Genomic DNA, 13,419 nt, shown 5'->3' with positions numbered 1-13,419 from the left:
CCTAAGTCAAGATGGTGGTCATAATGACTAACCTCGGAGCTGAAGTTCTCCAGTTCTTTAAATACAAGTCATTTTTTGATGAATCTTCTGGGTAGCTGTGATTAAATCAGATCTATTGCCTGCCTCGGGGAGCTCAGTCAGAGGTGTGTGGTGTGTGTTGGCCAGGGGCATCTGTCAGAGCAGTGGCTGATGGCCAGGTCTGAGCCTCCCCACGCGGAGCTCTTTCTGTGGGACGGGAAGAGCGGCTGGTATCATCGGTGGGGGCAGGGCTTTCTGACTCCTCCTCCTGAGGCCTCCAGCAGACAGCACCTCACACAAGACCCAGGATGTAGTAGGTACTCAGTAAATGACAGTCCTCCATCTCCCCTGTGTGGATCCCAGCAGCCCCCTGACTGTGGCTGAGGGCAGGGTCTGAGGATGACTCCTGCCTCTGGTGGTTTTCATCTGCTGCCCCCAGAGCAGCTCTTTCAGGGAATCTCTGAGGTTGCAGAACCAGGCTGGTTGTTGGTTCTTCGAATCCCCACTCAACTAGGGCAGGACACCTCAAGGAGTTTAGGGGTGGGAAGAGGCCAGGCAGAGCCCTCTGGACCCTGGCCAAGCTTCTGGGCTGCAGCCCAACATGCAGGTGGCCTCTGTGAGGACCTACTCCATGCTGAGTGCTCTTGCTTTTCATCCTTGGAATAATCCTGATAGGAAGAATCCTGATTCTTATCTCTGTTCCTTTGATGAGGAAACCAGGTGGTGAAGCCGTGAGTCACAGTGAGCGGCAGAGCAGGCAGTCAAATCCAGGTATCTGGTTTCGGAGCCTGTGCTGTTTCTACCTTGCTCTCCTGCCTCTCCACATAGGGACCTGACATGACTGGTCCCCTTTCCTAAGAGGAAGCCTAGGAGCTGGACCCATTGGCTCAGGTCTGTTGAACAGATTATGGTCCTAAACCTCTTGACTGGCAAGAAACATGGAAGAGTGATTAGTGGTTACAAGTAACAGTAGTGGGTAGTTACAAGTAGTTTGTACTAACAAGTAGTTACAAGTTAGTAGTTATAAGTAAATCCAACCCAAACTGACTTAAACACTAAGAGATTTAGTTGTTTGTGTAACTCGCTAGTTCAGAGAGCGTTCTGGCTACAGGTGAGCTTTGATCAGGGCTCCAGCTCCATTTCTCTGCAGGTCTCCTGGCTCTGCTCTCTTCTGGGTATGTCAGTTTTATCCTCAACCTGGCCTTGCTCATGGAAGCAAAATGGTGTCTGCAGCACCAGGTCTCACATCTGCACACTCCACCACCCAGAGCAAGAGAGAGCCTCTGAGTCCCAGAACACTGCCATGTGCTCATTGGCTTAGGCTGGATCTATTGTCTATCTCTAGGCCAATCACTGTGGTAAGATGGATGAGATTATGTTGACTGAGGTCAATCCCAGCAAAGCCTTCAGACCGAAGGGGTAAGTCTGGCTTTAGGGAAGCAACACAAGGTTGCTGGGGGTGAGCACTGCACAAGGCACCTGAGATCCACCCTGGGTGAGCCTCCAGAATCTCCAAAATTAGCAGGCCTGACGGGCCCAGGGAGGGCTGTCCTCAAGTGAGGAAGCCCCGTACTGAGGGTCAAAAGAACTATTGAAGGGCCCAAGGTAAGCCATGAGGCCGAAAGTCAGGAGACACCATCACTTCCTCCTGCCCTACCCGGCCAAGCCAGGCTGTGTAATACAGTGGCCTCCAAATCAGGAAGATCTGGATTCAAATGCTTGGTTCTTTGTATGGTTTGAGCAAGTGGCTTCTACTCTCTGAAGCAGTTCTCTCATCTATAAAGTGTGAATATTAATGCCTGTGTCAGAGGCCATCGTGAGGATTAAATTAGGTGATGTCGGTAATGCTCCTAGGATAGTGCCTGGCTCCGAGTAGCTGCTCAATAAATGGTTGACAAATAGAAGTCTGCTCCCAATGGAGTGTCCTCCATTGGCTATGGCTTTGAGGCATTTGAAGCTCTCTTCTCCCTTCTGGGATGGCTGTGTTTACTGTACGGCCCAAATTAGATGCAAAATCTCTTAGGTCACCTCTGACTTTGTAAACAGAGCCAGAGAGCAGGAGGAAATACAAATTCAAATGCCTTCTACTCGCCTATTTCAGCCCTTGTTGCTGCAAACTCTAGCCAGCTCTCTCCACGGTTGGTGGCTCCTGAAAACGGGACCCAGCATGGGTCAGGGATGGGAGCGGATTTGACTTGTCCTTTTGGCGTCTCCCCAGCCTGTGGAGCCCAGGCCTCCTGGAGCATCTGTGGGGCTGACACAGCGGAGTTTCCAGGCACACGCAGCCACTCCCGCCAGGAGGCTGCCATGCCCCACATCCCTGAGGACGAGGAGCCCCCCGGAGAGCCACAGGCAGCCCAGAGCCCCGCCGGCCAAGTAAGTGCCCCCTCCCTGCCTACAGCCAGCCCAGCCCGGGCCACGCCAAGCACCCTGGGCTGAGGTCGCAGGGTTTGCCGACAGCCTGTGCAGGCTGCAGTGGGCCTGGGGAAGATGTGTGGCTTCCACACTGAGGAATAAATACCCAAAGTTCGTTTGAATTGACCAAGGCCCCCACATACCCTGAGTGGAACCTCCTAGTCTGTGTCTAACTGAGGCTTCATGGGAAGTCACACCACCCTCCTAGAATGGAGAGAGATTTGGAGGAGAATGATCACGGAGGGCCTTGTCATGTCAGGGTTGTGGGCGCCAGCACAAGGACACTTACAGTGAATCTGCTTAAAACGAAGATCGAGATTTCTTAGTAAATGGTGAAGGGGAGTTTCTGTGAGATTTTATTATAAAAAAGGAAATGATGAAAATAAATGAGCGGGTCTCACTGAGGTTTGGTACAAAAGAGATGTGAAGAAGAGTTATTTTTAGCTGCACATATTACAAAATAGTGGTTACCTGCTAATTTTTAAAATGAATGAAGAATTAATCATGTCGATCTTGGTACTGGTATATTTATTTTTGTCTGTTTTTTAATGGAGATATTGGGGATTGAACCTAGGACCATATGTATACTAAGCCTGTCCTCTACTACTGAGCTATACCCCTCCTCCTGGTATATTCATTTTTTATGCCAACAAAACGATCTGTTCACACACTATCACGACCCTCACATCTTACTTTTAGTACTTTTGTTAAGAGATTCTGGTTGTTTAAATTTTAAGGGCTTCATTCATTTTCCTAAGGACCTCTTTCAATCCTTCAATATTCAAATCATTCCCTCTTGAAGGACCTATCCTGCCACCACCCTCATCATTTTGTCTTCCTTTGTTACCTGGCCTGGCTCCATCTGCTCCTCCCTGCTCTAAGACCTTGTACGTAAAGTTCTCAGACATGCTTTTCCAGACTTCGTGAACGTTGCAGTTGGTTTGCACTGAACTTGTATCATCCTGTTGCATCTGGCAGGTCTCCCAACTACCCTGAGCCAGGAGGATAGACACTTGTTAAGTGAGGGAAGGTTGTATGAGGGAGCATTGATGTGAGAAGTAGGCAGATATTTAGTGAATAGTTTCATGTTATGATGACATTTGTTTTCTCACACATCATAATTGTGGGAACTAAGATAATAAATACTTAGAAAAGAATGGCCTCGCGTGTGTCCACATCCCAAGCTCGTGGGATCGAAATGTTACAGAATTTGGCAGCCTTGAAGAGCCCTTGAAGTTCTAAATGACAGTGAGCCAAGCCCTCATGCCTTTGGCCGCAGGCACCAGCTCAGGGTTTTATTGAGCCCCATTCCGGGCCACGTCCTGGGCCACGTCCTGGGCCACGGCGGGTGCTGTTCACAGGTTGCTTTCAGTGGCTCCGAGTTGTCCCTCTGCGTCTCTGAGGGTGACACCTAGCCTTCCCCAGACTGCGCGCTCTGCTGTGCCACTGTCCTGCTGCTGCTCCTCCCCACACGTGGACAGTTCCCTCAAAGAGTTCCCAACAGTGGGCTGTAAGATTTACCCAACAAAAAGATTTGTTAATCTCCTGAAAGCTTGGAGATTAAAGAAGGGAAGGACAACACCGAGCAAAACACTCATACCTGGATTCAAGTGTCACTGCTCCCTACCCTCAGGCCACAACTTTCCCACGTTCTGTCCCCTTAGCATCCCTACCCCCCAGCCCTGGACCACTTATTCCCATGCCATCCCTGACCCTTTCCAATTCACTCACAATGATCGTACCCTTCAGCCAGATTCCGATGCAAAATCTCCCAGATCCTGAGCAGCTCCCCCAAACAGCAGTGATGCCTTGCTCCCGAAGAATGCAGATGTTCCTGAAAAATAACTAGAAAGATTGACAACGATGCAACTATACCCTCAGTGAAGAGATCCTTTTACACTGAGTTCAGTTCCTCTTGGTTCCAAACCTCTCTAATTAAAAGACCCTTCAGTCCTTCTCCTTAAGAGACACAAAACCAGACATCACAAAAGCCTGCTGGCCATCATGGCTTGAAACTCCACCTAGGTGTGGCTTCCCTGGGTCAGAGGTGAGGGTGAGTCTCTAGTGGTGGCCAAGCAGGGGGAGGGCTCCATGAGCTCATCACACATCGGGGGCAGAGAGCCCTAGCTGAACGGCAGGAAGTCCAGATCACAGGCCCCCACAAAGCTCACTCTCCCTGTGACCTTGAACCAGAACCAGACGTCGATAATATGAGAGGGGGCCCCATGGTCGCTGAAGCTCCTTCAAATGCTCATGGGAAGCCAAGACAATAAAGAGACTATTTGTAGGTTCCGACAGCCTCTGCATCGCCAGATTCCAGCAGGAGAAGGACCTGAAGAATTCAGGTGAGCTGGAGCCGGATGCTCAGGTCCTATAGGGCAGGACCGTTAGCACAGGATTGAAGAATGTGGACTCTGGAGTCAGACCAAGCTGGGTTCAAGACATAGCCCCTCCACATCCTGGTCAAGAGACCTCATATGAGTCTGTTAAATTTTCTGTGCCCCTGGTTCCTCATGTTTCCCCAAAGCCAGTGTATTTGCTGCCTTCTGGGCTCTGCTCAGCCCAGCCCTTGAGGGCCTTCTTTGGCCTGAAGGACCGTGGATGCTGGGACAGGTCAGACCCCAGGCAGAAGGCCACATCAGATTCAGTATTCTTTTCACTCTGCCCTGACTGGCAGGCCCTGGGCCTCCCTGAGTTCTCCAGAAGCCCACGGGCATCGTCAGCAGAGGGCAGCTCCCTCTTGCACCCGGCAGACAACCCACCTTGGGCTTCTCTGGCAGCCACAGGCTCACAGGAGGAGTCAGGCCTTGTGAGCTGGGCTACAGCCTCCGGGGCCAGGGCCTGAGTCCCTGGGAGCAACGGAAGCCGGAGAAGCGGGGTTTGTCAGGAGGACTGGGCTAGGACTCCTGGTACCATGTGAATTCCCACCCTGTGAAGCAGGCAAAGAACAGAGCATCCTTCTGAGTTTGCAGCTCCCTGGGGTCCAGCCCTACTTCTGGTTCCTTAGGCCCCAGCCCCCATTTCCCATCACTGGCACGAGCACTAGCTGAGGCTTTCTTACACCAAAACACAAATCTGTCGGCATAGATCCTGGTTTTCTTTCTGCGCATATATACACAGACCCTCATACAACCTCTTACGCACACACACTCTGTAGGACCTTAATCAGAAGCTGTAATCAGGATCCAGGAAGAAAGCAAGGCTCCTGACAATGCGCTCTGTGAGGAGGCTGTGTCCTGAGCGGTGTTTCCTGGCTTGGCCCTTGAACAGGGAGGGGCTCAAAGGCAGGCGCTTGTAGCCAAGAGGTTCTGGCAGGAATACAAGCTGTCAGGACAAAAGCCTGGAGTCTTAAGGGACCACAGAATGACAGACCGTCAGAGCTAGAAGGGATCCCAGATCACAACTAAGCCTCTCTTCCCAGGCAGGCAAAATTCTGCCTGGTGTCCCCCACCCCACCCCCGCTCCCCCCGTCACCTGGGAACTTGTTAACCCGAGATTCCCCTGCAAACCCAGACCCACTGACCCGGAGTCGCCTGGGGTGGGTCTTGGGAACCTGGAGGAGCGACTCGTACCCAGAGCTCCCCGCCACACAAGGAAGTCTGTGCTGTGAACGGCACCCCTGCCTTCTGGTCAGGCTGGGGCCTGCCTGCCCCCAACTCCCCATCACTTCTGCCCTCACAGCGGCCTGCCGTGGGAAGACTCCCCAGAGGCAGGAGGGCGGTTTCTGCATCTTCCCAGAGCCTCTTCCCCTCCAGTTCCTTCAGGCTTTGCTCCCACGACAGTTTTCAGAGCCTCCTCCAACCCCCCAACCTCTGGACACATCCTGGCCTGTCTCTGCCCCACCGAGAGCACCACACCTGGCCCCAGGCCCCAGGGCAGTGTGACCAGGACATCAACTCTTTCCAAGCCTGTCAGCAGCAGCCATCTTAGAGACCTTGCTCACTGGAACAGTGTGGCCTCTCCAGGGGGCCTTACAAGCCTGTCAAGAAGTTAATATTAGCTGTAAGAGCCCAAATGGCACTGGTTCCCACTTTCACCTTGACAACCCCACCCTCCTCCAAGGGTTTCTGAAAGTCCTCAGGGCAGGTCAGTCTGAGTTCATGAGCGGATCTCACATCTTTCACACCATCTGCTCTGGCATCCCTCCTACCACCACCCCTTGCCACCCCTCACCACCCCCTCCTCACCACCCCTTACCACCCCCTCACCCCCCTCACTACCCCCTCACCACCCCTCACCACCCCTCACCCCCCACCACCCTCTCACCACCCCTCACCCCCCACCACCTCCTCATCACCCCTCACCACCCCCTCACCCCCCTCACTACCCCCTCACCACCCCCTCACCCCCCCTCACCCCCCACCACCTCCTCACCACCCCCCACCACCCCCTCACCCCCCTCACTACCCCCTCACCACCCCCTCACCCCCCCTCACCCCCCACCACCTCCTCACCACCCCCCACCACCCTCTCACCACCCCTCACCCCCCACCACCTCCTCATCACCCCTCACCACCCCCTCACCCCCCTCAGCCCCCCACCTCCTCACCACCCCTCACCACCCCTCACCACCCCCTCACCCCCCTCACTACCCCCTCACCACCCCCTCACCCCCTCACCCCCCACCACCTCCTCACCACCCCTCACCACCCCCTCACCACCCCCTCACCCCCCTCACTACCCCCTCACCACCCCTCACCACCCCTCACCCCCCACCACCTCCTCATCACCCCTCACCACCCCCTCACCCCCCTCACTACCCCCTCACCACCCCCTCACCCCCCTCACCCCCCCACCTCCTCACCACCCCTCACCACCCCCTCACCCCCCTCACTACCCCCTCACCACCCCCTCACCCCCCCTCACCCCCCACCACCTCCTCACCACCCCCCACCACCCTCTCACCACCCCTCACCCCCCACCACCTCCTCATCACCCCTCACCACCCCCTCACCCCCCTCAGCCCCCCACCTCCTCACCACCCCTCACCACCCCTCACCACCCCCTCACCCCCCTCACTACCCCCTCACCACCCCCTCACCCCCTCACCCCCCACCACCTCCTCACCACCCCTCACCACCCCCTCACCACCCCCTCACCCCCCTCACTACCCCCTCACCACCCCCTCACCCCCCTCACCCCCCCACCTCCTCACCACCCCTCACTACCCCTCACCACCCCCTCACCCCCCTCACTACCCCCTCACCACCCCCTCACCCCCTCACCCCCCCCACCTCCTCACCACCCCTCACCACCCCCTCACCACCCCCTCACCCCCCTCACTACCCCCTCACCATCCCCTCACCCCCTCACCCCCCCACCTCCTCACCACCCCTCACTACCCCTCACCACCCCCTCACCCCCCTCACTACCCCCTCACCACCCCCTCACCCCCCCTCACCCCCCACCACCCTCTCACCACCCCTCACCCCCCACCACCTCCTCACCACCCCTCACCACCCCCCTCACCCCCCTCACTACCCCCTCACCACCCCCTCACCCCCATCACCCCCCACCTCCTCACCACCCCTCACCACCCCCTCACCACCCCCTCACCCCCCTCACTACCCCCTCACCACCCCCTCACCCCCCTCACTACCCCCTCACCACCCCCTCACCCCCATCACCCCCCACCTCCTCACCACCCCTCACCACCCCCTCACCACCCCTCACCACCCCCTCACCCAATCTCCATTATCCACAAAGCCACTAATGACAACTAACCTCAGCCGCCAGCTTAACTAGTCTACTGTATTAACCCATTTAACTTCCAAGCAACCTTATAAGGTAGCTATCATCATCCTCATTTCGTCGCTGAAGAAACTGAGGCACGGAGAAATTAAGTACCTTCCTCTAGGGTCACACAGTTTGTAAGTGACAGGCCCAGGATTTGAACCCAGGCAGCTGGACCCCAGAGCCCACACTCTTGTCTCTGCCCTGCCCTGAGCACTGTAAGCTTTGGCTCCGGGGCCCTCTGTGAGAGGTGCCTGGACCAAGAGAACACTGTCCCCTGCTCCCATAGAGGGCCAACCTCCACGTAAACCCCAAAGCACCACAGAATGGGGCATTGGGTCTCACCAAATGCCTTCTGTCTGCTGTCCCTTACGGTGCATGAGCCCCAAGGCTTTGCTGGAAGCTCCGTCTATCCTTGGATGCACAGTGACTCCTAGAAACCCAGCTTCACACCACACACAAGCCTCACTCTGACCCCAGGCCTCCCTGAGCGCCTGCTTGGTTCCACACTTTCTGATCCTCTGACGGAAACTGGTGCTTAACTCTCATATTACAGCAGCATCTGGCTGACGGGATCACGGCATCCCTGCTCCCACCCTGACTCCTATCCCCAGTTGATAGCTAACTGAAAATGAGGTTGGAGTGTGCTATGGAGAAGCAGCCCTCTGCATGTGGCCCCAGCGGGAAGGGACATGTGTGTGGAGCCCCGAGAAGCTCTGGCCTCCCCCCATTTTGGCCCTGAGTTGGATAGCGTGGTAGCTACTACCATAGCAGACCTGAAACTCTCCCTGTTGTGTCAGCGTAGTAAGAGACCCATCCAGGCTCCCCACCGTCATCCTTCTTGGCTGTCCTTTTAGAAGAGTTCCAAGCAGGGTTCCCCAAGCAGCCAGGGATTTCTGGAAGGGACAGGAAACGCTTCTGATTCATAGGAGTGTGAGATTTAAGCTGTGTCGGGGAGTGGAAAGGGCCTGGGCTTCACATCCCCGAGTGAAACCTTGGGTAAGTTATTCATTGTGCCTCAGTCTTCTCTATAAGCCAAGTGTTACAGTAAATCACCACTAACCACAGCTAACTTTTAAGGCACCCTTGCTGTGTTGCAGGCACTGTGCTAGGTTTATTGCCTACATGATCTCATTTAATTTTCACACTGCCCCTGTGAGGTAGGTACTATTGCTGTTCCCATTTATAGATGATTTTAAGCACAGGTTAGAAAGTAACATGCAGTAGGTAACACAGCTAAGTGGTTAGGTGATAGGAGCCTAGATTCAAATGCTCAGTCCCTCATACAGCACAGAACAGTTTACAAACAGCTTTCACAGATATCATTGCAATGGGTCCTGTAACACCACTGTGAGGACAGAGATCATCCTCCCCAGGCAACTGGAATTGCAGAGCAGTTAAGTATGACATCCAGATGCAAGGAAAGAAACTAGCACTTAGGGCTCCTACCATGTCCTGGGCTAGACTGTTGACACTTGTTATCTCAGATACCCTTCCTAACGCCCTGTGAGTCAGCAGTGACTGTACCCATTTTACAGATCAGGAAACCGAGGCACGGAGGGGTTAAGCCAGCTGTCCAAAGTCACATAACAAGGAAGTAACAAGGCCTGGATTCCACCGCCTCATGACCATAAGCCGAGGAAACGGGCCTAGAATGATTGTTTCTTCTTTCTAGTCCAGAAAGTGCCCCATTTTACTGTAGTGGAGTTTGAGCGCACAGGAAAGGGATAACTGTTCATTTACATGTGGTAGGTATTCAATAAATACGGAATTGAGTTGAATTTACTCAATGAATGTTTATTGAATTTATTCAACAAGTGTTTATTGAGCCCTAACCAACCAAGGCCCCGCTTTCAGGGGGTCACTTCCCGGTGGATTTACAGTTGAATGATGATGCTCTCTGATCTCATTTGCTCTCGTGACCTTCTCTGATCAGGAGCTGGAGGATCCTTGTTCTGTGCTGTACCCAGGAATATCTAGAGCTTAACAACACGCTTTACTGTGTAAGGGGGGTTGCCAACTTTACTCTTCATCTTACTTCCCCTTGGCTGCTCAGGCCTTGTCTTCACTAGCCAACGGACTGGGGTTCTGTCTACACCTCCGTGGAGATTCTGGAGAAATACGTGCTCTCCATTGGGGGAAAAGGGTTTAGGACTCAAAGAATTTATCCTCTCTCAGGAATGACATGAAGACAAAATAGATAACGCATGTAAAAGGCTTGGAATCTGGTAAGGACTTTGCAGAGAGGGGAGACCCCCCCAACCCTCCCAGCTAACTTAATGAGAACCCTCCTACCATGTTCCTATGTGACAGGCACTGCTCTGAGCACCTTACACGTAGTAACTTCACAAGAACTGTAGAAGGTAAGTATGATCACTATCCCATTTTACAGATGAGAAAACTGGGGCAAGGAATTACACTCTAATTACTAGAACAAGGGCAGTACCTTGAATGCGCCACTTGAGGATTTTGGATTCACCCTCTCTGAGCTCACTTCCACTTATCTTATCCCACCCTTTGCAAGAACAGCCTCCACTGAGATTTTTAAATACATTTTTAGTAAAGCATTAGGATCTGTTGTACAAGAGATTGGAGACATCTATTGGGTACCTGCTATGTGGTCTCAACCCCTCAAGGTAGATATTATTATTATCTCTATTTTATAGAAGAAGACACTGAGTCTCTGGGAGGTTATGTAATTGTCAAAGGTCATGTGGTTGTGTCATGGTTGAGGGGAGATTCAAACCCATTTCTGCTGAGGTTTTCCTGCTACCTTTGCCTCCTTTCCTGACCCCACCTAGGAGTAAGGCCAGTGTCCTGGACACCAGAAGCCCCAGGGATGGGAGGCAGGTACTTGATGCTTCATCCTCTGTGGAAAAGAAGCTTGAGAAAGGTCAAGAAGACAGTTCCACCAGGATGGCTTCTAGTGGTTCTGGTCAGAGGGTAAGCACTGAGATTGTAGCTATGGACAAAGCAGAAAGTGCTTTAGAAATGTTGGTCATTACAGATGGTCAAGAATATATATTACAATTACTTATCCTTAGTCCCTATTGTGAGTAATGGAGTAGACTGTCATTTTTTGTTTCTCTGATTTACCTGTCAGATTGCGTATCAGCTTCTTAGGGTCAGGGGCAGTGCTTTTCATGGATCTCCAACCCTCAGCATAGGCTCTAGCATGTGGTAGGAGCTCATGGAAGGATGGATGGGTGGATGGATGGCCGCTGAGTGGGTACATGGGTAGACAGATGGATGGTTGTGTGACAGGTTGGGTGGATAATTTGGCTGTATGGATGATTAAATGCTTGGACTTGAGGGAGGAGAGATGGAGGGAGGAACAGTGTTAGGGCAGGAGGGAGGAGGAGAGGATAGAAGATGATGATGATGATTAGTGGCTGGCTGGCTGGATGATACCTCTCCACAGAGGGAGACTAATAGACATTGTGTGCACGTTCACATTGCTGCAGTCTGTTGGCATGAGATTGAGAACAGTGATGAAGAAGGCAGGATCATCTGGGGGTGGCTGATCCCTGACCACTAAGAATAGGGTGGAAAATGGCAGGAAAGAGGGTCCACCAGAGGCAGGGCGGGCCATGGGTGCGTGGGGAGATCCACACAGTGGGCACTGGGGAGCCTTCGGGGAGCCGGGAACTGGTCCTCAGTGCTTGGCAGGGAGGAGCCCGAGGCCCAGTAGAGCTCAGCAGAGGCTCTTCTGCTCTCTCCCATGCTCTGACGACCCACTGCTGGAACAATCATTTTCTTGCAAGTCCCCAGAGTCCTTTTATCCTGTCACAAGAGTGCTAAGCCCTCTTTGCTGCTGGGGCCCCTCTCTGCAGAGGCAGTCCCTCTGTGAGAGCAGGACCTGAGGACACAGTCACCACAGCACAGTGCCCACCCTCCGTCACCACCCTCACCATCATCATCATCATTAGTGCTTTATTTCATCCAACCCTTAAAACAAGCCTGGAAAATAGGGATTATTAGCTCCACATAATGTTTGAGAACATGAAACTCAGAGACATTAAGTAACTTACCCAGGGTCACCCAGGTGAGATGCCAGTCTGGACCTCCCGATGTCACCACCCACACTGCCTTCCTGCAGGATCCTTCTCTCCCAGCCCATCTGCCAGGGCCCAAGTGCAGGAGCTAAACGCCCCACTCCCTCCTGGGCCGGCTGGGCTGGTCTGTTGCTCAGAGCTTCCGCGCCAGGCCTAGTCACGTGACATTGGGGAAGGGATGCTAATATTCCCGGCTGTGACACTGGCCTATATTTATCCCTGCACCCAGGCAGTTAGGAAACAGTTGTGCATTCCTGGGAATTTATGAGCAAAATAAACATTTAACTGTTTCTATAAGGTTTATTTAAGGAGAACAAAATGTGACCTGCTGGCTTATTATATAGAATGAGCTTGCCAGGAGATGGCCCAGCCCTGTCAGTGCCCAGGGCTGGCTCCAGAGAAGGGGAACAGATCCCTGAGGAGACTGGGCCTCTGGCAGGGTGAGAGGGGTACCCCTGCTATCTTTCCTCCAGCTGTGTGTTCAGCCTGGAGGGCTTCCTAGAGGAAGAGGCTCTTGGGGGAGTGTGCAGCTTGGAAGAATAAGAGAGGAGTGTCAGAGGCCTGTTGGACACCAGGAACCAGGGGAGGTGAGACTCGAGACCTGGAGACAACTGGTAAGGGCAGCATGTGTAGTGGGAAGAGTGGGAAGAGTGGGAAGGCCAACAGGCCCTGTGTTGGTCTCTTCCCCTGTTTCCCTATTTACCGGCTGCACAGCCCTGGACAAATCCTTTTTGTTTTTTGGTAAAGCGGGGATTGAAATGGGAAAAGAGGGGAGAAAAAGAAATATATCAGCCCCCAATTCCACGCTCAGGGCTTTTGCGTTCACCTTCTCATCTCCTCCACGCGATTCTGTAAGGCCAGGAAGTATTATCACCCCCAGCTGTACATGCACATCCTGAGCTTCATTCGCAGAGTTGCTGGGAGGATTACGAGAAAACACACAGGAAGCGTCTGGCACAGGGCCCTGCATGCGGTAGCTCAGAGTAAATGTCACTTCCCTCTATCCAGGTTTGTCTCCTTGCTTCTCCTGTCTTTAAAAGGCATCTCTACTTGGCCTGAGATGCAGATGGTGAGACAGGACGTGGAGCCAGGTGATGGAGGACGTGGAGCCAGTTGAAGGGGGACTTGGAGGTGGGCTTCCGTGGGACTCTGATTACTTGAGCTTGTGTGGCCAGATGCCCAGGGAAGATGCTCTATG

At 53.4% G+C, this 13,419-nt stretch overlaps 1 protein-coding gene across 16 annotated transcripts in view; it reads left to right on the top strand.

Annotated features, from left to right (window-relative positions):
• IRAG1 (inositol 1,4,5-triphosphate receptor associated 1) overlaps nt 1-13,419 on the top strand; it is a 174,193-nt gene that overhangs the window by 74,308 nt on the left and 86,466 nt on the right. For 12 of the 16 annotated variants that reach the window (XM_072969491.1, XM_072969493.1, XM_072969490.1 and 9 more), the window contains one exon: nt 2,237-2,394. The exons of 2 other annotated variants lie outside the window; for them this stretch is intronic. In XM_072969491.1, coding sequence (XP_072825592.1) covers nt 2,237-2,394 — 158 coding nt within the window. Of the gene's footprint in view, nt 1-2,196; nt 2,395-11,067; nt 11,110-13,419 lie in introns of those variants that run through there. 2 more of the 16 variants (XM_031681200.2, XM_072969501.1) reach the window with 2 other exon arrangements.

The sequence above is a fragment of the Vicugna pacos genome, chromosome 10, assembly GCF_048564905.1.
Source record: "Vicugna pacos chromosome 10, VicPac4, whole genome shotgun sequence".
Taxonomy (NCBI): domain Eukaryota; kingdom Metazoa; phylum Chordata; class Mammalia; order Artiodactyla; family Camelidae; genus Vicugna; species Vicugna pacos.
Note: the sequence above shows the minus strand (reverse complement) of the source record. Positions and strands in the feature narration are given on the sequence as shown.